This window comes from Pseudophryne corroboree, chromosome 1 (assembly GCF_028390025.1).
Source record: "Pseudophryne corroboree isolate aPseCor3 chromosome 1, aPseCor3.hap2, whole genome shotgun sequence".
NCBI classification, from domain to species: Eukaryota; Metazoa; Chordata; class Amphibia; order Anura; family Myobatrachidae; genus Pseudophryne; species Pseudophryne corroboree.
The window spans coordinates 620450821-620474936 of NC_086444.1; the positions used below are offsets into that span (position 1 = coordinate 620450821).

The window sequence follows — 24116 nt, forward strand, 5'->3', positions numbered from 1 at the left end:
GGGTGGCTCCTGATTGGTTACAGCACGATCCTAGTATCATCAGAATACTTGTGCAATATATCCTGTAAATAGGTAAATTTTTTCTTAACTAACACCGTCTGTATAAAGACATGTAGAATACTCAAGTGTTTATAAAGTCACAGCGTTGTATACAGACGGCTTTACAATGCAGACCTTGCCCTGCAGTCCCAGAGACTAGCGGCTACTATGCTTATAAGATGGCGCCCAGTGTCTCAGTTAGGGAGTGAAGGAGAGTGTGAGGCAGCTCCAGGGCGGGAAAACCTGCAGTAGATGTCGCCCTGGGATGGGGAGAGGCTACAGGTCACGCGCCAGCTCCCCTATGCTGGACTTCCACCCCAGGTACTAGCAAGCCTTATTAAATCGGGCGTTAGTACACCCAACCTGTGCTCTATTGCCCTGGTGGTCTAGTGGGATCCCTGCTCAGTGACAGTGTCCACGCCAGCGCCGCGAACAGTCTCCCTAGGTCACGGACGGAATGCGATTTAATGGCGGGTACCGCCTGGAGGACCCTCTTACCTCCTCCCCGTAGCAGCCACGCGAACCAGGAGAGTGACTGCGACTGTGTGCCTAAAGCCGGAGTGTCTCTGCTGCAAGTACCCCAAAACAGGCCGCGAGAGTATGCGACGCCGCTTGGGAGGTGATGGAGCTGCAGTGCTTAAGTGTCACCATGACATACAGTGCTGACAGCCCAGTTTTGAAGAAACTGTCTGTCAGAAAAAGCTTTTTCAGGGTTGCCCAGTGCAGCCCACCTGTTAAGTGACCTGCTACTGCAGACACCAACTGAAACTCAGCTCACAGTGCCTGGAGGCGGGGTTATAGAGGCGGTCCCAATGCATTCTGGGACAGCCTAAAGCCTTAGCCTGTTGGTGCCTCTGGATCAAGATCCACTCGACACCCCGATGTTTCCCTGTGGAGACCAATATAACCTGCTGCAGAAATAGTTTTATATATAATATAATAAAATAAATAATAATAATAATAATAATAATAATGATATATTAACACCGTGTTCAAATATGGTTAGTACAAATAATAAAAAATAAATAAAACACTATGTGGTGCAAAGCATAAGTGAACTCTATCCTTTTATTAGTGATGGATCCTTGTTTTCCACACTGTATAATCATCATAACGTATGACCACTCACACTGATGTTGCATTTATCAGCTGCTTCCTCCTGCCCAAGCGACTCTGTGTGAAATGCTCATAGCGCTCAGACTTCTTCCAGGCGTAGTAGTACTGTACGCACTCGCCTACTGACCGTGTGCGGACCTTTGGAAGAGACATTGTGATGGGATTTATGAAAACTAGTGAACAAATAACTGTAATGCTATAACTCGTAGTAGTCACATTCTGTGATTTTTCTAGTATATTATATATATATATATATATATATATATATATATATATATAATAGAAAGCAAGGTCTGATTACTTAATGTTTCTTCACCCAGTCTTTATTTATGTTCCCCAATGAAGTCTGAGTCTACAGATTACCATGGACTATCATATGACCTCTTGCAAATGCACTATATCACTTGCACATAAATACACCCACTTCATGAGACATATAAAAAATACAAAGATGCATAATAATAGGATTTTAATTACCTACCGTAAATCCTTTTCTCGTAGTCTGTAGAAGATGCAGGGGTCCACATTAGTACCATGGGGTATAGATGAGTCCACCAGGAGCCATTGGCACTTTAAGAGTTTGAGAGTGTGGGCTGGCTCCTCCCACCAGACTCAGTCTAGAAACTGTGCCCGAGGAGAGGGACATCTTCGAGAGAAGTATTATACACAGATAATGGCGAGATTCATACCAACTCACACATACAAGGCACATCAAGCTAACTAGCTTGAAAACTCAGCAACTGCTGAAACATTACTTACCAAGTAACAATACAGTACTTAACTAAACCAAGCTGTACTGAACCATAAAACCACTGCAGGATCACGAAGCGCTGGGCGGGCGCACAGCATCCTCTAAGGACTACGAGAAAAGGATTTACCGGTAGGTAATTAAAATCCTATTTTCTCTTACGTCCTAGAGGATGCTGGGGTCCACATTAGTACCATGGGGATGTACCATAGCTTGAGATATAGAGGATCGCACAGACATGTAATATGATCAACTTATTTTATTATATGTTATTGTCTTTTCCCCATTTAGAAAGTTATCATACAAATGAAATAAAATATCTATTGGGGGATGCTCCTGGAATAGAAGTTTGGCATACAGTATTGGTCAAGAAGAAAAGAAAAAGTATTCCTTTTAATAAGGCACACTAAGACTATTACATATTGAATTTACTTCAAGTCATTATCCCGTAGAAAAATGACCATTAATATTAAAATATAACTTTTCTTAAATATACATTATTAGCCAGCGAAATATGTGAAAGTGAAAAGAAAAAGTGTATAAGTAAAATAAAGTGATAATAAAAAGCTAAACCACTGGATTTCTGTGTGCTTGGTTTTTATTTTCCCGTATCGGGATATATTTCTTATGTTGCTGAATAAAATATACTTCGGCTGCTGCAACACTGTTGCTTTTCAGAAATGCTGTAGTGTGAATTATTGTATACTTTGTATCTATTGTGGGGTAATCCCAATAATGTTGTTATGCCCGAGCTTAATTATTAATAGAGCCTCAAATTGTTGGTGATAATGGAGAATAACAAAGTAATTTCAATATGTAATAGTCTTAGTGTGCCCTATTTAAGGAATACTTTTTCTTTTCTTCTTGACCAATACACAATGTACCAAAGCTCTCAGAACGGTAGGGAGGGCTTGGAGGCTCCTGCAGAACTGACTGACCAAACTTTAGGTCCTCAGAGGCCAAAGTATCGAACTTGTAGAACTTTCGAAACGTGTTCGACCCAAACCAAGTAGCCGCTCGGCAGAGTTGTAAAGCCGAGACACCCCAGCCAGCCGCCCAGGAAGAACGCACCTTACGCGTAGAGTGGGCCTAAAGACAGACGTAGGACACGGCAAGCCTGTCGTAGAATACGCATGCTGGATAGTGAACCTGATCCAGCGAGAGATAGTCTGCTTAGAAGCAGGACACCCAATTTTCTTGGGATCATTCAGAACAAATAAAGAGTCCGATTTTCTGTGACGAGCAGTCCTCTTCACATAGATTTTCAGAAGCCTTACAACATCCAAGGACTTTGATGAGATTGAGGAGTCAGTCGCAACTGACACAATAGGTTGGTTGATATGAAAAGCCGACACAACCTTCGGAAAGGGACTGCTGATGTGTCCGGAGCTCAGCTCTATCTTCATGGAAGATCAAGCAGGGGCTTTTACAGGACAAAGCCCCCAACTCCGACACACGTCTAGCAGAAGCTACGGCCAACAAAGTGACAGCTTTCCACGTGAGAAACTTGACCACAACCTCCTGTAGAGGCTCAAACCAATCCGATTGGAGGAACTGCAATATCACGTTAAGATCCCAGGGCGCCATAGGTGGTACAAAGGGAGGTTGGATGTGCAGAACTCCCTTCAAAAAAGTCTGAACCTCAGGGAGGGCAGCCAATTGTTTCTGGAAGAAAATGGATAAGGCCGAAATATAGACCTTCATGGATCCCAACCTCAGGCCCATATCCACACCTGCTTGCAGGAAGAGGAGAAACTGTCCCAGTTGAAACTCCACCGTAGGAAACTTTTTGGACTCGCACCAAGATACATATTTTTTCCAAATACGATGGTAATGTTTAGACGTTACTCCTTACCTAGGCTGTATCAGGGTAGGAATAACCTTGTTTGGAATGCCCTTCCGAGCTAATATCTTGCGTTCAACCTCCATGCTGTCAAACGTAGCCGTGGTAAGTCTTCATAAGTGAACGGCCCCTGCTGCAGCAGGTCCTCCCGAAGAGGAAGAGGCCTCGGCTCTTCTAGCAGTAGATACAGAAGATCTGCGTACCAAGTCCTTCTTGGCCAGTCTGGAGCAATGAGGATCGCTTGAACTCTTGTTCTCCTTATGAGCTTTAGAACTCTTGGAATGAGTGGAAGTGGAGGAAACATGTACACCGACTGGAACACCCACAAAGACACTACGGCACCCACCGCCACGGCTTGCGGGACCCTCGAGCTGGAACAATATCGCCGAAGCTTCTTGTTGAGACGAGAGGCCATCATGTCTATTTAAGGTACACCCCAAAGATCTGTTACCTCCTTGAACACATCCGGATGGAGACCCTACTCCCCTGGATGGAGATCATGTCTGCTGGGGAAGTCCGCTTCCCAGTTGTCTACTACTGGAATGAAGATTGCTGACAGCGCCAATGCGTGTTTTTCTGCCCAGAGGATGATTCTTGTTACCTATGACATTGCAGCTCTGCTTTTCGTTCCGCCCTGTCGATTTATGTAAGCCCAGTGGCTTACAGTTCGTTACATTGTCCAACTGCACTTGAATGGCCTGGTTTCTCAGAAGATGGGCCGCTTGGAGAAGACCGTTGTAGACGGCTCTTAGTTCCAGAATGTTTATCGGTAGGCCGGCTTCCAGACTTGACCACCTTCCTTGGAAGATTTCCCCTTGAGTGACTGCGCCCCAGCCCCAGAGACTTGCATCCGTGGTTAGAAGGATCCAGTCCTGAATCCCGAACCTGCGGACCTCCAGAAGGTGTGGAAATTGAAGCCACCAGTGGAGTGAAATCCTGGCTCTTGGCGACAGACGTATTCTCTGGTGCATGTGTAGATGAGATCCCAACCACTTGTCCAGGAGATCCAGTTGGAAGGGCCGAGCAAGAAACCTCCCATACTGCAGAGCCTCGTAAGAGGCCACCATCTTCCCCAGAAGGCGAATGCACTGATGAACCGAGACCTGGCTGGCTTCAGGACATCCCAGACCATTGTTTGTATCACCAACGCTTTCTCCTCCGGAAGAAATGCCCTCTGCACCTCCATGTCGAGGATCATTCCCAGAAAAGACAACCTCCTGGTTGGTTCGAAATGTGATTTCGGAAGATTCAGGATACAACCGTGTTCCCTGAGCAGATGAGTCGTGAGAACAATGGACTGTAACTGCTTCTACTTGGACGATGCCTTTATTAGCAGATCGTCCAGGTACGGGATTATATTCACCCCTTGTCTGCAGAGGAGAAACATCATCTCCGCCATCACCTTGGTGAACACCCTCGGTGCCGTGGAGAGGCCGAATGGTAAGGCCTGGAACTGAAAATTATTGTCTAACAGTGCAAATCGGAGATAAACCTGATGCGGCGGCCAAATCGGAATGTGGAGGTACGCATCCAGGGATACCAGGAATTCCCCCTCCTCCAGACCTGATATCACCGCCCTCATAGACTCCATCTTGAACTTGAACTCCCTCAGAAAGGGGTTTAGTGATATTAAGTTCAAAATGGGCCTGACCAAACCATCCGGTTTCGGTACCACGAAAAGGTTCGAATAGTAACTGGTTTTGCAAATGAGGTGGAACTGGTACAATGACCTGTGACTCCACCAACTTTTGGATGACTTCTTGTAGGATAGCCCTGTCTGCCAGCATAGCTGGCAATCCTGATTTGAAGAATCGGTGAGGTGGGAGATCCTGAAACTCCAGCCTGTATCCCTGGGACACAATATTCTGCACCCAGGGGTCCAGACCGGACGACACCCAGACATGGCTGAAACGTCTGAGCCTAGCCCCCACCGGCCCTACTTCCAGGACGTGCAGGCCAACCGTCATGCTGAGGACTTTGATGTACCCCAAGCAGGCTTCTGTTCCTGGGAACCCGCCGCAGCAGGTTTCTTGGATTTTGCCCGACCTCCTCTAAAGAAGGTGTTAGACGGCTTGGCCTTTCTTGTTTTAGCAGTCCGAAAGGACTGTGATGCAGCTGAAGAAAATAGGATTTTGGTACTTACCAGGTAAATCCTTTTCTTTGAATCCATAGGGGGCACTGGAGTACTCTTGGGATATGGACGGGCTTCCGTAGGAACAGCACTGAATATTTAAATTTAGAACACTCCACCCCTCCATATCCCCGAGTACCTCTCAGTGTTTTTTACTGAGCCGAACAGGAACTATAGAGATGTTGACAATGGAGTATTACATATAACATAACTGACAATAACGAAGTTAACACATAACGTTACTGACAACTAAACAGTTGACACCCTAACCAGCACTTGTAATTTGAACCAGTCGGTGAAAGTGTGTTACCATAAGATCCTCAGAACTAACCACAACTAGGTAAAACTGCTCTGGGTGGGCGTCCAGTGCCCCCTATGGATTCAAAGAAAAGGATTTACCTGGTAAGTACCAAAATCCTATTTTCTTTATCATCCACTAGGGGTCACTGGAGTACTCTTGGGACGTACCAAAGCTTCCCCCGTGGGCGGGAGAGCTGTTTGGCACCTGTAACACTAGGCGGCCAAAGCTAGATGCTGATGCCGCAAACGTATCAAACTTGTAAAAGCGCACAAACATGTGCACTGAAGACCATGTAGCCGCACGGCAAAGCTGCGTCGTAGAAGCCCCACGACCAGCTGCCCATGAAGTTCCCACAGAACGTGTGGAATGAGCGGTTACTGACGTAGGCGGTTGTAACCTAGCATGAAGGTAAGCCTGACGTATGGTCAGTTTTATCCATCTGGATAAAGTTTGTTTAGACGCTGGCCAACCTATCTTGGCAGCATCATAGAGAACAAACAACGTATCCGTCTTACGAACTGAAGACGTTCGGGATACATAAATGCGTAATGCGCGTACCACATCCAGAGTTCCAGAATGTGCTGTCAACACAGGAACTACTATTGGTTGATTGATGTGAAAAGATGACACTACCTTTGGTAAGAAAGCGGGATTCGTCCGAAGTTCCGCTCTGTCATCATGAAACACCAAATACGGTGCCTTACATGACAAGGCACCCAAATCCGAAACACGCCTTGCCGAAGCTAAGGCTAGGAGAAAAATTGTTTTCCAAGTGAGAAACTTTATATCCACTTGCTGTAAGGGTTCAAAATATGAAGACTGTAAGAACTCTAAAACCAGATTCAAGTCCCATGGCGCTGTAGGTGGAATGAATGGAGGCTGTACTCTGAGTACACCTTGGAGAAAAGTGCGTATAGACGGCAATAGAGCCAATCGTCTTTGAAAATAAATTGACAAAGCAGATACCTGCACCTTTAGTGTAGATAAACGCAGTCCTCCATCTAACCCTGTTTGTAGAAACAACAAAAGGCGGCATAACTTGAAAGATGATGTCGGAAATTTCCGAGCTTCACACCAACCTATATAGGCACGCCATATTCTGTAATAATGAGCTGCCGTAACCGGCTTCCTAGCTCGTAACATGGTTGGTATAACTGAATCTGGAATGCCCTCTCTTCTTAAGAGGGCGGTCTCAACAGCCACCCCGTCAAACGCAGCCGCGCTAAATCGGGGTAAAGGAACGGACCCTGTTGTAACAGGTCTGGACGTAGCGGGAGCGGCCAAGGATCGTCTGCGAGTAATCCTCGGAAATCCGAGAACCAAGCTCTCCGAGGCCAATGAGGCGCCACTAGTATGACTGTGACCGACTCCCTTTTGATTCGTTTTAGCACCAGAGGGAGCAACGGAAATGGTGGAAACAGATACACAAGACTGTACGGCCACGCGACAGTGAGAGCATCCACCGCCACTGCCTTTGGATCTCTTGTTCTGGACACATACTGGAACGTTTGGTGATTGTGTCGAGACACCATCAGGTCCACCTGAGGATAACCCCATTTCTGAACCAACATGTGAAACACTTCTGGATTTAATGCCCATTCGCCTGGATGAAAATCCCGACGACTGAGATAATCCGCTTCCCAGTTGTCCACTCCCGGAATGAACACTGCCGACAATATCACCTGGTGGCATTCCGCCCAATTGAGGATACGAGCTACTTCCCGCATTGCCATGCGGCTTCTCGTTCCTCCTTGTTTGTTGATGTATGCGACCGCCGTCGCATTGTCCGACTGCACTTGGACAGGCTGAGAGCGAAGCATATGCACTGCTTGTCGTAGCGCATTGTAAATTGCGCGGAGTTCTAGGACATTTATAGACAGCAATTTCTCGTGATCCGCCCAGAGACCCTGGAGCTGACAATTTTGAATTACCGCTCCCCAACCTCTGAGACTGGCGTCCGTAGTTAGAATTATCCAATTCCAACCCCCGAACCGTCTTCCTGCGGTTAAATTGTGTTCCTTGAGCCACCAGAGCAGAGATACTCTTGCCCTTGGCGACAACCTCACCCTGTGGTGAATCTGCAGATGCGAGCCTGACCACTGGGCGAGCACATTCAGTTGAAATGGACGAGAGTGAAATCTTCCGAATTGAAGCGCCTCGAAAGCTGCCACCATTGTGCCTAAGAGGCGAATGCACAAGTGTACCGACACTGTGCTTGGTTTGAGCACTAATTGTACTAGATGGCGTAGAATTTGTACTTTCTGCTGTGGTAGGTAAATTCTTTGATTGACCGTATCTAGAATCATACCTAGGAATTGAAGGCGTTGAGACGGAATTAGATGTGATTTCTTGAAGTTGACAATCCACCCGTGGTGAACCAGTACATCGTATGTTAGCAGCGCATGTTGGAGAAGTATCTGTTGAGACGGAGCTTTGATGAGCAGATCGTCTAAATACGAAACTATTGTCACTCCCAGGGATCTGAGATGAGCTATCATCACAGACATCACTTTGGTGAATACCCGAGGTGCTGATGACAGGCCAAACGGTAGAGCCTGAAACTGGTAATGGTTCTGGCGTATTGCAAACCGTAAGAATTTCTGATGAGGCTGCCAAATTGGAATGTGTAAGTACGCATCCTTGAGATCTAGCGCAATCATAAATTCCTTTGGCTCTAACCCCGCAATCACCGAACGCAGAGACTCCATTTTGAATCTGTAGTAAGTTACGTACTGATTGAGACCCTTTAAGTTCAATATTGGTCTGACTGAGCCATCCGGCTTTGGTACTACAAACAGACTTGAATAATAACCCTGACCCTGTTGGTGTACAGGGACCGGAATCAAAACTGCTGAATCCAGTAGGGACTGGATGGCAATTTGCAGAACCGTCCTCTTGTCGTCCGACAGAGGCAATCCTGTCTTGAAAAACCGCAGAGGCGGAAGACAGTCGAACTCTATTTTGTAACCTTTTAACACTAAATTGCGGATCCACCCATCCGCGGATGTGTGGAACCACGCCAAATGGAACGTCTGAAGACGTGCTCCCACAATCGGAGAACCGAGATGGGCTGGTAGCCCGTCATGCCACTGGCTTGTCGGTAACCTTAGCGTCTTGGCGAGTTGTGTTGGTTTGTTGGAAACCACGTCCGCGACCACGTCTAGCAGGCGTGGCTGTTCCCCTGCCACGTCCTCGAAAGGGCTGAGGTCTAAAGGATTTGAATGAAGGTCCAGCGTACCTTCTTCTTGATACCGGTGGAGGCAATGGTAAGAAAACAGACTTACCTCCCGTAGCCTCAGCAATCCATGCGTCCAATTCAGGACCAAACAACTTCTTGCCATCGTAAGGCAACGCTTCTATACCTCGTTTGACCTCTGCCTCCTCATGATAAGCACGCAGCCAGAGTGCTCCTTGTGCCGTAACTAGCGACAATGAAATACGAGAAGTGAGCTGACAGACATCAGTAGACGCTGTACAGAGATACTCGACAGCCTCAATCATTTGATTTACAAGAAGTATCAGGTTTTCGTCATGTAAAAGAGATTTCAGTTCTGTAAGCCATATTATGAGCGCCTTAGTGACCCAAATGCCAACCAATCCAGGTCTCAGCATCACACCTGCTGCTACATACATGGATTTTAGCATAGTTTCTATCTTGCGATCTGAAGGGTCTTTAAGCGTAGTAGCTGCTGGCACTGGTATGGTTAATTTCTTGGTAAGCTTTGACACTGAAGAATCAACTATTGGTGGATTCTCCCATGTACATGTTACCGAGTCTGGAAACGGGTAACTAGACTTAAATCTGCGAGGTATAGAAAACAGTTTATCTGGATTCTGTCGTGTTTCTACTAACATCTGATTAAGAGATTCCGACACAGGAAAACTTATTGGAGTTTTTTGTCGTTTAGTAAATACGACCTGATCATTTGTGAGAGGCTCCTCAGTTTCAGTAAACTTCAGAGACTGACGTACCGCTCTGATGAGATCATCAATGCCGGAACTGTTAAAATCCTCGCCATCTGACTCCACTTCGCCCTCCTCACCCTCATCTTGTTCCGTGAGGTCTGGCATGGAATCGTCAGAATGCAACATAGCAGACACTGGAAAATCATAAGACATATGAAATTTATCCCGTTTACCCAAAATGGATTTGGACCTTACGCAAGGCTGAGACGCCTCCGGTAGTTCTGGCGGTCTCACCCTAGACTCAGATCTTACCGTTTCCCGCTCCTGACGAGCGGCGGTCAATTCTGATTGTAACCTATCCAGTACATTTACTAACATACCCCACGGAGGGTCCGGTGAGGAAATTGGTTGTAAAACAGGAGCAGAAATGGTATTCTGAACCGAATTCACAAAACATACTGTACATGTGGTAGATCCATCCGGTAATACACTGTTACAGACTTTGCAATTATGCTTTTTAGTTTTTGCTGGTGCCTTACTCATTATGGCGACAGACAATACAAAACACAAAAACCAGACACCTGCACGACTCAGTAAAATAGCAGTAAGGTGTCTCTGTATATAAATGTGGCCAAGTGCAGTACACGTGGCCAGTACTGTGAAATGTGATCCCAAATTCCCACTAACACCCCTGCGCCTCCGGTGGAGTAGAGATGTAGTACTGGAACGTTCTGGAATCACAGCAGGAAGACACAGGAAGCATGGTTAAACATGGCTGTCATGCATGCTTACACATATAATCCTAGTGCTGGTTACAAACTTTCACTGATTATAACCCTGCAATTATCCCTGCAGCCTAGCATCTGGTGCTGCAGTATTTGTTATGCCGCTTATTGCCCCCTTATTTATTTATTTATTGCCCCCCCCTTCCTCACCCTTGTGTAATGGCTGCCTGCTCTTTCCGAATCAGAGCAGCGGCAGCGCAGCGTGTGGGGCCCCAGCGGGTATCGCCGAGCGCTGTGTCTGAGCCCGGGTGAGCAGCGCGTCAACCAGCGGTGGGACCCGGAGCAGTAGCGGCGGCCGGCTCCGTGAGCGAGAGAGCTGCGGCGCCGGCACCCTCTGAGCGGCAGATCAGCGGCGGCCTGTGTGCGGAAGAACTGCTGTGGCCGTCGCCATGTGGGGAGGGCGGCTGAGTGGGGAGAGCAGCGGCGGGACGGGCGGCTAAGTGGAGCGAGCAGCGGCGCTAAGCGCTAACAATGTCCCCACACCTCGGGGCGGCAGCGGGAGCTGACCGCCCCGTTCACATACCTTTATCCTGCAGCTTGTGAGGAGGCTCCGACGGGGCTTCTGAACAAGCGCCGGCCAGCCTGTGCAGGAGGCTGTGTGTGTGGCTGTGAGGGAGCTCTTTCAGAGAGGCCCGACACGCCCCTGCTGCTATCAGCAGCTGTACTATCCCTGACCCTGCCTTTTGGAAGGGGGAAAGGGATGTAAAATAGAAAAAATAAAATCAAATAAAAATAAAAATTCTTCAAAGTAATCGTGACTTGAGTCACAGAGCTGTTGCTACGTCGAGCACAGAAAAAACACTGAGAGGTACTCGGGGATATGGAGGGGTGGAGTGTTCTAAATTTAAATATTCAGTGCTGTTCCTACGGAAGCCCGTCCATATCCCAAGAGTACTCCAGTGACCCCTAGTGGATGATAAAGAAAAGGGTTTCTTCGTAGCAGGTGCAGCTGAGGGAAGAAAAGGTGACTTACTCGCTGTTGCCGTGGAAATCCACGCATCCAATGCTTCCCAAAAGAGAGCCTGACCTGTGTAGGGTAGGTTCTCCACATCGGCCGACCACTGGCGCAGCCAAAGTCCTCTACGAGCTGAGAAAGACATGTAAGATATCCCTGCAGCCATCGAACCCAGGTCTTTCATCCTGCAGAATCCTGTACGTTACGTAAAAACAATACAACGTCACTTTTATCCATTGTATCTGAATCTTCAAGTAACGTGCCTGACCACTTTACTATAGCTTTGGAAATCCATGCACAGGCAATAGTAGGATGTAGTATCGCCCCTGAAGCCGTGTATATGGATTTGAGCTTAGTGTAAATTTTGCGATCAGCCGGTTCTTTTAACACAATAGATCCTGGCACAGGTAAAACCACCTTTTTTGAGAGTCTGGAAACAGATGCGTCCACTTTGGGTGGGTTTTCCCATTTTTTCCTATCCTCCTCAGGAAAAGGGAAAGCAACCAGAACCTTTCTGGGGATCTGAAATTTTTTCTCCGGGTTTTCCCAGGATTTTTAAAATATAGCTTTTAATTCCTTAGACGCAGGGAAGGTTAGCGAGGCTTTCTTATTGTCAGTAAAGTAAGCCTCCTCAACCTGCTCAGGTGTTGTATCAGTAATATTCAACACATCTCTAATGGCCTCAATCATCAACTGCACCCCTTTTGCAAGAGATGCCGCCCCCCCGCAGCACATCCCCATCACCGTCTGCTGTGTCAGAATCGGTATCCGTATCATCTTGCATAATCTGGGCAAGATCACGTTTTTGAGAGCGCACGTTAGGGGGCCCTAAGGTAACAGAACCGGACCAAACTGCCATAGAGTTCTGTAAAACCTGAGTTGCAGTCTCATTTTGTGCAACCCTAGTAGAAATCTGAGAAATCATATTTTTAAGAGAGACTAACCACTCAGGCTCCCTTGCAGGGACCTGTGCTAACACAGTGAAATCCTGATTACACAGAATGGATCATCCTGAGAGGAATTATCCTCTGCAGCATATGACACAGAGTCCCTGGACATAGGTTTATGGAGACAACAAATCTCCCCCCCCCCCCCCCCCCCCACACACACACGGAAGGGGCAGACAGAGTTTCCCCCCAAGAATGCCAAGGGAGAGACAGAGATTGGAGCCAACCCACACACAGCGCTTCAATATAGGGAAACCACTTCCCGGCGCTTACTGTGTACCTTAATAGGTTACACAGTACAGATATATTCAGTCTCCCCCCAAATCTACAACCCCCTGGTACCGTACAAGATAGCTGGAGTTGGTTTGGAGGGACAGCTCTCCCTGTCAGCTCTTCTGCAGGCAGGAAAATGGAGCTGAACGCTGCTGGGTCCGCTTTGAGAAGCTCCGCCCCCTTTCATGGCGCTGCTTCCCGCTCTCCTGTAGATTATACTGGCCTGCGGAAGTGTGCTGGCAGTGATCCTGGGACCCTGACAGGCTTTCCGAACAGTGTAGGGTGTAGGTGCTGGCTCAGGGCGCCCCTCACAGCGCCACACTATGTACCGCTGAGCCCCGGAGCGCAGTTAGTACTGCGCTCCATACCCTGTTGCCGCCATCTTCACACCGGCTCCCCGCTTGCTAGGGGGGCCGGTGACTGACTCGCCACTGATCTTCTGGCTCTGTAAGGGGGTGGCAGCATGCTGCTGGGGTGAGCGATCCCCTGTGGCGGGCAACGTTCGATCCCCTCACGAGCTCAGTGTCCCATCAGCGGAGATAGTGGCTCAGACCCCGCAGGGCGGACACTACTCCCCTTCCTTAGTCCCTTGAATCAGGGAGGCTATTGCCAGCAGCTGACAGGTGCCTAAACTCTTATCAAAATAATAAAACTAAAAGAACTCCTATGGGTCTCCCCTAGTCTGGTATGAGGGGCATAGAGGGAGGAGCCAGCCCACACTCTCAAACTCTTAAAGTGTCAATGGCTCCTGGTGGACCAGTCTATACCCCATGGTACTAATGTGGACCCCTGCATCTTCTAGGACTTGAGAAAAAAGCCTTAATATATCCCAAAACACTATATAAATAAAGAGAAAGCGCACATTTAAACACTGTATCTGCAACCCGCCTCACCTTGTTGGCTTGGATAAGGTGGAAGTTTTTCCCATATACTCGAAACCCTTGCTCAAAACTTCGACATTCGTCCTCACTCCAAGCACAGAGGTGACCTGCGGAGGAAAGAGGACAATATACAGATATAACAAAAAAATGCAATCATAATGCAGTAGATCCCTTGATATCGTCATCAAAACACTTATTATTCCCAACTTAAAATCTGGATCTAATTCAATTAGATGATATAGTACATACATCAGATGTGTGATAACACTAGTATGATTTGGCTTTATCATTAGGGTCATTTTATTCAATGACCCATCTTTCACCTTGTACAACCTTGACGTTAAAGCAGAGCCTTCGCAGAGCCTCCTCTGTGTGAAATCTACACTTCACCAACTCGTAGAGAGCCTGATAAGAAGGAAAATAGTCTATCAGTGTATGTTAGCAGAACATGGAGATTATGTCAGCCAATGGGTTGCAATCCTAAAGTACCAAATAGAAAACCTAATCAGAAAAGTAAAGAACAGCAAGTGAAGGATCATAACTACTCTATGCACAAGGAAGGAACAGCCAATCAATGATGGCCATTCGCTCTCTCACCTGTTCGTTATCCCTCACATGTCCCTCTTCTTGGCTATATTCTTCCCCAGATCTTTGCTGACATTCTGCTGCGCGACTCAGGTAGTTCTCCACTTCTCTCTCTGGAAGAACATTGGGATCCCAAAGCAGTTGGTCTTTCTCCTGAGAATCTGAAGAGAATATACAGATAGTGATGTGATGAAGCAACGTGACACAACATCTCCAGCCATCTCTGCTGTGGGCTACTCTAGTGCATTGTCTATGCTCAGATAACCAACATGTTGTATGCAATAAAGATTGCTGTGACATACATTAGCTACATATAAACACATTGATATAAAAGATAAGGAGTACCTTATACAAAGGGAAAACAAAGTTTAGGTTTTGATTTACCCATAAACATAGTTGCCAATGATTTACTGTAGTACCATAAGCAATCTGGAAATGATGAAGCCTATACAAAACTTTGCCCAACTAACAGATGTGTAAATAACTAGGTGCAAAAAAGTAAAAAATTACCAACCAATGTTACAGAAAAAAAGATGGTGTTGCACTTATATTGGGTCCTTATTTAATACAAACTAATGGTGCCCATACACTTGAGAGATAATCGGTGCTAACCTTCGATTTCGACAGCATCTGTGAGAGAAATCGAAGGATTGTATGCACATTTTAGGTACCTTTCAACGCGATGCGCGGGCACGCTGGTCGAATCTCACGTCTCAAGATAGTATGTGCTGCACTTAATATTTATCGAATCGCAGTGCGATCGCATGTGTTTTTTTAAAACACATGCTATATATCGCACTGCGATGTGCGATGGGGACCCGCCCGGAGCAGATGGAGGCCGCTCCCACTCGGCGGTGACGTGCCCATCACGTGATTACCAAAAACCAGACGCCTGGAAGTTCTGAAAGTATATGCATCATAATTCTTAGCAGCACACCAGGTGAAGTAAGAATTCCAGACCCTGTAATAAATCTGAGCCGACGCTGGTTTACGGGCTTTTAACATAATTTGAATGACCGCCTCAGAGAATCCTTTTGCTCTCAGGAATAAAGCTTCAAGAGCCACGCCATCAAAGCCAGTCTGGCCAGGTCCGGGTAGACACATGGGCCCTGAACGAGGAGGTCTGGGCGTTGAGGAAGTAGAAGAGGATGCTCTATCAAGAGACCCTGCAGGTCTGAGAATCAATACCGTCTGGGCCACGCTGGAGCGACTAGAAGTAGTATTCCTCCTTCTTGCTTGAACTTCCGTATTACCCTGGGCAGGAGTGACACTGGAGGGAACATGTATGGATGCCGAAAGTTCCATGGAATTGCCAGTGCATCCACGAACGCTGCTTGAGGATCCCTTGTCCTTGCTCCGAAGACTGGAACCTTGTGATTGTGTCGAGACGCCATCAGGTCTACATCTGGTAGGCCCCACTTGTCCACTAGGCGTTGAAAGACTTCTGGATGAAGACTCCACTCTCCGGCATGCATGTCCTGATGACTGAGGAAGTCCGCTTCCCAGTTGAGGACTCCTAGAATGAACACTGCCGATATGGCTGGCAGATGGCGTTCCGCCCACTGGAGGATTTTTGACACATCCATCATTGCCATGCGGCTTCGAGTGCCGCCCTGATTTATGTATGCCACCGTGGTGGCGTCTGACTGTACTTGAATAGGCCTGTTCTTTATCAGAAGCAGGGCAAGTGTCAACGCACTGAACACTGCCCACAATTACAGAATGTTTATCGGAAGGAGAGATTCATCCCTGGTCCACCGACCCTGGAGAGAGTGTTGCTCCAACACCGCACCACAACCTCGCAGACTGGCGTCCATTGTCCGGAGGACCCAGTTGGAGATCCAGAAGGGATGGCCCCTGCTCAATTGTTGGTCCTGTAGTCCCCAGCTCAGGGACAGACGGACCTCCGAAATCAAGGAGATCATTTGAGACCTGATCCGATGAGGCAGGCCGTCACACTTGGAAAGGATTAACTTCTGCACTCTCTGGCGAGAGAGGAAGCATCTGATCTTGTCTTGAAGTTTCAGGACCTTCTCTGGAGACAGAAACAGTCTTTGGCTGTGAGTATCCAGCAGCGCACCCAGGTGCACCATGCTCTGAGCAGGGACCAGTGAGGACTTCTTCCAATTGATGAGCCACCCGTGGGCTTGTAGGAATTGGACAGACAACGCCAGTTGACTGAGGAGGACATCTTGGGAGTTCGCCAGAATCAGCAAGTCGTCCAGATACGGCAGGATCCTGATTCCCCGACGACAGAGGAAAGCCATCATCACTGCCATGACCTTGGTGAAAATCCGAGGTGCCGTGGCCAGTCCAAAAGGCAGAGCCTGGAATTGAAAATGAAGGTTGTCAATAGTAAACCGCAGATATTGCTGATGCGAAATGGCAATAGGTATGTGCAGGTAAGCATCCTGTATGTCCAGGGATACCATATAGTCCTCGGATTCTATGGCAAGCAAAATAGAGCGCAGGGTTTCCATACGGAATTTGGACACTCTCACAAATTTGTTTGAGGTTGAGGACAGGACGGAAAGACCAATTTGGTTTCAGAACAAGAAAAATGGGCGAATAGTAACCCCTGCCTCTCTGGGACAGAGGTACCGGCACTACCACTCCTGTTTCCTGGAGGGATTGTACAACCAGGTGTAGAGCTTGCGCTTTCACCGGATCCGAGGGGATTACCGTTGAACAGAACAGGGGAGGGGGACGTCTCTTGAAAGAGGTTGCGTACCCGTGAGAGACAACTTCCCGCACCCAGGCGTCTGAAGTGGTCTTCAACCAGGCATGAGCGAACTGCAGAAGTCTGCCTCCCACCCTGAGGTCCCCCAGGGGGAGGCCCGACCCGTCATGCAGCAGACTTGTTTTGTTTGGAAGCAGGCTGACAGGAGGCCCAGGATTGTTTAGATTTAGGCTTTGTGGTTTTGGAAGCACGAGCCTGTCGCGGATACGCTTGACCCTTTGCTTCCCTGGAGGTCGAAAGGAACGAAAAGTGGTGAATTTAGTCTTCGGAGCAGAAGGATTAGTATTTGGGAGGAACGCAGTCTTGGTCGTAGCCAAGTCAGTTACAATCTTGTTCAGATCCTCCCCAAATAGGATGTCTCCCTTAAAAGGGAGCACCTACAAGGTCTTTTTGGAGTCCAGGTCCACCTACCAGGACCTCAACCACATAAATCGATGAGCCAGGATAGACGTAGTAGATGCCTTGGCCGTCATCACTCCTGCGTCAGAGGCCACCTCCTGAATATAATGGGAGGCTGTGGTAATATAAGACAGATATTGTCTGGCAGTGACAGAAAAATCCTGGGGCAGCTCATCTTCAATTGCTTGAACCCATGCTTCAATTCATTTTGCAGCCCAAGAGGCTGCCATAGTGGGTTTATTCATAGCACTGGTAAGAGTGTTAATAGACTTCAGGCAACCCTCCACACGCTTATCCGTCGGTTCCTTCAGCGAGGTGACGGTGGTGACAGGCAGAGTCGAGGACACCACAAGGCAGGCGACATGAGAGTCCACTGGCGGTGGAGTTTCCCATTTGTTACTCAACTCCGCAGGGATAGGGTAACAAGCTAGCATCTTCTTGGACAGGGAAAACTGCTTTCCTGGAGACGCCCAGGATTCCTGACGTATGTCAATTAAATGGTCAGAGTGTGGTAAGACTACCTTAGCAACCTTCTGACGTTTGAATTTATCAGGTTTCTAAGATGTAGAAGTGGGTTCAGCGTCATCCTCCATTTGGAGAATCAGCTTAATAGCCTCCACTAGGTCAGGAACATCAACCTGTCTTATAGAATCCTCATCAGAAGCAACTGTATCAGTGTCTGACGGATCAGTACATTCCCCATCTTCATCAGAAGAATTATCCGAAATATTAGTGGATTGGGAAGAAGAAATGGCCTGCTTGGAGGACCCCTTGGCCCCTTTCGAGGGGTAGGTTGAGCAATAAAAGATTGATATAATTTTTGCACCTGAGTAAACAGTGAATACGCCCATGGCGGGTTTACCACAGGAACAAAAAATATATATATATATATATATATATATATATATATATATATGAGACCCTGACGCACCTAGCCTCCGAGGGTACAGAATAAAGCGATAGCGAGTAGTGTGATACACAAGAATGGATTCCACACAACAGCTCCAGGCACACACAGTCACAGGTACAATGCACAGGTTATTACATATAAATCAATAAAACTGCACTGGACTAGTAATTTACATATTACAATGTATGAGTATAGATAACGAGATTTATGGTAAGAACTTACCATTATTATATCTCTTTCTGCGAGGTACACTGGGCTCCACAAGGAATAACATCGGGGTGTAGAGTAGGATCTTGATCTGAGGCACCAACAGGCTAAAAGCTTTGACTGTTCCCAAGATGCACAGCGCCGCCTCTTCTATAACCCCGCCTCCGTGCACAGGAGCTCAGTTTCGTTAACCAGTCCAATGCAGTAGCAGGTACCAGAGACGACAATCGTTAGTAACCACATACACCACACACACACTACAGGAGAGGGTGTCAGCGGCTAACGTCATACCAACCCAAACAAGCCAAGTGCGTCAGGATGGGCGCTTTGTGGAACCCAGTGTACCTCACAGAAAGATTTAACAACGGAAAGTTCTTACCATAAATCTCGTTTTCTGCTGCGGGGTACACTGGGCTCCACAAGGATTAACATCGGGGATGTCCTAAAGCAGTTCCTTATGGGAGGGGGACGCACTGTAGCGGGCACAAGAACCCGGCGTCCAAAGGAAGCATCCTGGGAGGCGGATGTATCGAAGGCATAAAACCTCAGTGTTCACTGAGGACCACATAGCCACCTTGCAAAATTGTTCAAGGGTCGCACCATGGCGGGCCGCCCAAGAAAGTCCGACAGACCGAGTAGAATGGGCTTTAATGGTAGCAGGAGCTGGATGGCCAGCCTGTACATAAGCATGTGCAATTACCATTGTAATCCATCTGGCCAAGGTCTGCTTGAAAGCAGGCCAGCCACGTTTGTGAAATCCAAAAATCAGACTTCCTAATGGAGGCAGTTCTCTTCACATAGATACAGAGAGTCCGTACCACATCCAAAGACCGCTCTTTGGAAGACAACTCACGAGAACTAAAGGCCGGAACCACAATCTCCTTATTAAGGTGGAAGGAAGACACCACCTTGGGTAAATAACCCGGACACGTTCTAAGAACCGCCCGGTCATGGAGAAAAATTAGATAGGGGGACTTACAGGATAAGGCACCCAAGTCCGAGACCCTTCTAGCTGACAGAATAGCCAGCAAAAACAAAACCTTAAGGGAAAGCCACTTAAGGTCTGCAGACGCAAGAGGTTCAAACGGAGACTCTTGCAAGGCCTCCAGAACCACCGAAAGATATCAAGGGGCCACGGGTGGTACATAAAAAGGCTGAATCCGCAACACACCCTGAGTGAAAGTATGAACATCCGGTAGGGTAGCAATCTTTCTCTGAATCCAATCCGACAAGGCAGAAATGTGAACCTTGAGGGAGGCCAGACGAAGGCCTAAGTCCAGCCCCTGTTGTAGGAAGGCCAACAGTTTGACCGTACTAAACTTGAAAATGTCATGATTATGAGACGCGCACTAAGTAAGAATTCCAGTCCCTATGGTAAATCCGGGCAGAAGCCAGCTTACGGGCCTTCAACATAGTTTGAATGACCGCTTCAGAAAAACCCTTGGCCCTCAAGACGGAAGCTTCAAGAGCCACGCCGTCAAAGCCAGACAGGCCAAATCCTGGTAAACACAAGGGCCCTGAACAAGGTGGTCTGGTCGTTGTGGAAGTAGAAGGGGACGATCTAGCGTGTGGCCCTGTAGATCGGAGAACCAGTGCAGTCTGGGCCACGCTGGAGCGATCAGAAGTAGGATTCCTCCTTCTTGCTTGAACTTCCTTATTACTCTGTGCAGGAGTGACACTGGAGGGAACACGTACGGCAGCCGAAAGTTCCATGGAATTGCCAGAGCGTCCACGAACGCTGCTTGAGGATCCCTTGTCCTTGCTCCGAAGACCGGAACCTTGTGATTGTGTCGAGACGCCATCAGGTCAACATCTGGAAGGCCCCACTTGTCCACGAGAAGTTGAAACACCTCTGGATGGAGGCTCTACTCTCCGGCGTGTACGTCCTGGTGACTGAGAAAGTCCGCTTCCCAGTTTAGGACCCCCGGAATGAACACTGCGGATATGGCCGGCAGATGGCGTTCTGCTCACTGAAGAATCCGTGATACTTCCCTCATTGCCATGTGGCTTTGAGTGCCGCCTTGATGATTGATGTAAGCCACCGTGGTGGCGTTGTCCGATTGTACTTGAACAGGTCTGTTCTGTATCAAATGCTGGGCCAGGTTCAGTGCATTGAACACCGCCCGCAGTTCCAGAATGTTTATCGGGAGTAGAGAGACTCCTCCTCGGTCCACCGGCCCTCAACACCGCGCCCTACCCTCTCAGACTGGCATCCGTTGTCAGCAGGACCCAGTTGTATATCCAGAAGGGACGACCCCTGCTCAATCGATGGTCCTGAAGCCACCAGCTCAATGACAGGCAGACCTCCAGAAACCAGTAGATCATTTGAGATCTGAACCGGTGAGGCAGGCCGTCCCACTTGGCAAGAATTAACTTCTGCAGAGGGTGAGAATGGAACTCCACCATGGGTGGAACTCCACCATGTCGAAAGCCGACACCATGAGACCTAGCACTTGCATTGCCGAATGTATCGACACTTGCGGACGAGATAGGAAGCATCGAATCCTGTCCTGAAGCTTCAGGACTTTCTCCTGAGACAAGAACAACCGCTGGTTATGAGTGTACAATAACGCTCCCAGGTGCACCATGCTCCGAGCAGGAACCAGGGAAGATTTCTTCCAGTTGACTAGCCACCCGTAGGCTTTCATGAACTGGACAGTCAGATCTAGATGACAAAGGAGAATTTCTGGGGAATTTGCCAGGATCAACAAATCGTCCAGGTACGGCAAGATCCTGACCCCTTGACGGTGGAGTACAGCCGTCATTACCACCATTACTTTGGTGAGGGGGACATTTCTTGAAGGATACGGCATAACCTCGAGTGACGACTTCCCTTACCCAGGCATCTGAAGTGGTCTTCAACCATTCCTGGGCAAAACCTAGAAGCGGGTCCCCCACCCTGAGATCCCCCAGGGGGAGGCCCGCCCCGTCATGCGGCAGGCTTGTCAGTTTTGGAAGCAGGCTGACGGGAAGCCCAGGCCCGCTTTGGTCTGGGCTTGGCAGGTTTCGATGTACGAGCTTGTTTCGGGTACGCCTGACCTTTTGCTTTTCCTGGAGGATGAAAGGGCCGAGAGAAAGTACTTTTAGCCTTCGGTGCAGAAGGAGCCAGACTTGGTAGGCAAGCTGTTTTAGCAGAAGCCAGTTCAGCCACAATCTTATTGAGGTCTTCTCCAAAAAGAATGTCTCCCTTAAAAGGAAGCACCTCCAGGGTTTTCTTAGAATCCATATCCAGGATCTTAACCAAAGGATACGTCGACCCAAGATGGACGTAGTGGCAGCCTTGGCCGCCAGCACACCGGCATCGGAAGCCGCCTCCTTAAGGTAAAGAGAAGCCATGGCAATATACGAGAGACATTGTCTAGCATGATCAGAAGCGTTGGAAGGTAGCTACGCCTCCAGCTCCTGAGCCCATGCTTCAACAGCTTCAGCAGCCCATGTCGCTGCAATGGTTGGTCTATGCATAGCCCCCGTTAGGGTGTAAATCGCTTTCAAACAACCCTCCACACGTCTATCCGTCGGTTCCTTCAGAGAGGTGACGGTAGTCACTGGCAGAGCTGAGGAAACTACGATGCGTGCAACATGTGAATCTACAGACGGAGGAGTTTCCCAATTTTTACATAGCTGCGTAGAGAGAGGATAGCGAGCCAACAGTCTCTTATGCGGTGTGAATTTTGTTCCCTGATTTTCCCAGGATTCCTGATGTATGTCAGCCAGGTGTTGAGAATGAGGTAAAACTTGTTTAACCACCTTCTTACGTTTAAATCTGTCCAGATTTTTAGAGACAGCCGCAGGCTCAGGTTCATCAGCGACTTGAAGAATGAGCCTGATAGTCTCAATCAAATCAGGGACATCCACCAGTAACTTCCCTTCCCCATCAGAAGCATCAGAGTCAGTGTCTGTGGGGTCAGTATATGCACCATCCTCCTCAGAGGATGTGTCCGGAACAGCGGTGGATTGTGAGGAAGTGGTGGCCTGTTTAGAAGACGTCTTAGGTGGGCGAGAGTGAGACTTATTTTTAGTCAGCGATCGGTTCAAGTGCTGTAACTGAGATGAAATTTGATCTGCCCATGGCAGATTGACTGCAGGGACCATAAACCTCTGCACTGGCATAGGAGGTCCCACAGGGGGCGTAAGTTTTGTTACCAACGTATTTAATAAAGTGGAGAAGGTAGCCCAAGGTGGGTCATTATTGGCCCCCGGTGCTACAGACCGACTGGGAGGTAAGGAACGCCCAGAACCTGAACTCTCTGCTGCCATGTTTTCCTCAAAAGTGTTTGCAGCATCACCTCCATGCAATGTGGGAGAAGCCCCAGTTCCATTGCCCCGTGTAGCTGACATAACGATAAGCTCAATAACAGGCAACCTAGTACAATATTAGCAGCAATATAACTAGCAAGAACTCCCAGGGTAGTGTGTCAGCACAAACCGGAAATCCAAGAGATATATGGTGACTATAAATCACAGAGAAAAATACACAGTAAGTATATCTTGTGAAACAACTATATTAGTTAATAAACCTGAAGCACTTAGCCCCCTCAGGTTACAGAATATAGTAGTAGCAAGCTGAGTGAAACACACGAGATGGAAGCCACGCAGCAGCTACATGCACACACACATATAGTCACAAATGTACAATGCAGAAGTTATACCAAATAATAAAACTGCACTGGACTAGCAATACAAAGTAATACTCAGGATAGCTATATATATATATATATATATATATATATATATATATATATATATATATAAAAACAACGGAAGGAGGCGGCACTCAGAGACTTTCAAATATCAAATGTGAAGTAGTTTTAATGACACATCTACGAAGCCCCGTTGTCAGGACGGGGGCTACAGCTCCGAAACGTAGATGTGTCATTAAAACTACTTCACGTTTGATATTTGAAAGTCTCTGAGTGCCGCCTCCTTCCGTTGTTTATATTGAGGGCTGCTCTGTCCATGAGGAAGGCACCGTGAGCACATTATCATTGCAGCCGAGGGCCTGCTGGAGTGCCGGACCTGTGTGTGTGTGTGTGTGTGTGTGTGTATGTATGTGTATATATATATATATATATATATATATATATATATATATATACACACACATACATATATATATATATATATATATATATATATATATATATACATACACACACACACACACACACACACACACACACACACACAGTAGATATATAAAAACACAGTAAATACTGGCTGTATATCACAGGGTGTTTGTACCACACAGCCCTGACTGTATGCACCCTTTCTTCACTAACACTGTCTACTGACAGGTAGAATACTTAAGTGTCCTGTAAAATGCATGGCGCTGACAAGCAGGCGGCTTTAC

The 24116-nt window shown here is 47.6% G+C and overlaps 1 protein-coding gene across 1 annotated transcript in view; it reads right to left on the reverse strand.

Moving 5' to 3' along the window:
- The window catches only part of MIER2 (MIER family member 2), a 117332-nt gene that overhangs the window by 13519 nt on the left and 79697 nt on the right, over positions 1-24116 (reverse strand). The window contains exons 7-10 of the mRNA XM_063954689.1: positions 14523-14671; positions 14249-14330; positions 13938-14032; positions 1169-1293 (exon numbers count right to left, since the gene is read on the reverse strand). Coding sequence (XP_063810759.1) covers positions 1169-1293; positions 13938-14032; positions 14249-14330; positions 14523-14671 — 451 coding nt within the window. The remainder of the gene's footprint in view (positions 1-1168; positions 1294-13937; positions 14033-14248; positions 14331-14522; positions 14672-24116) is intronic.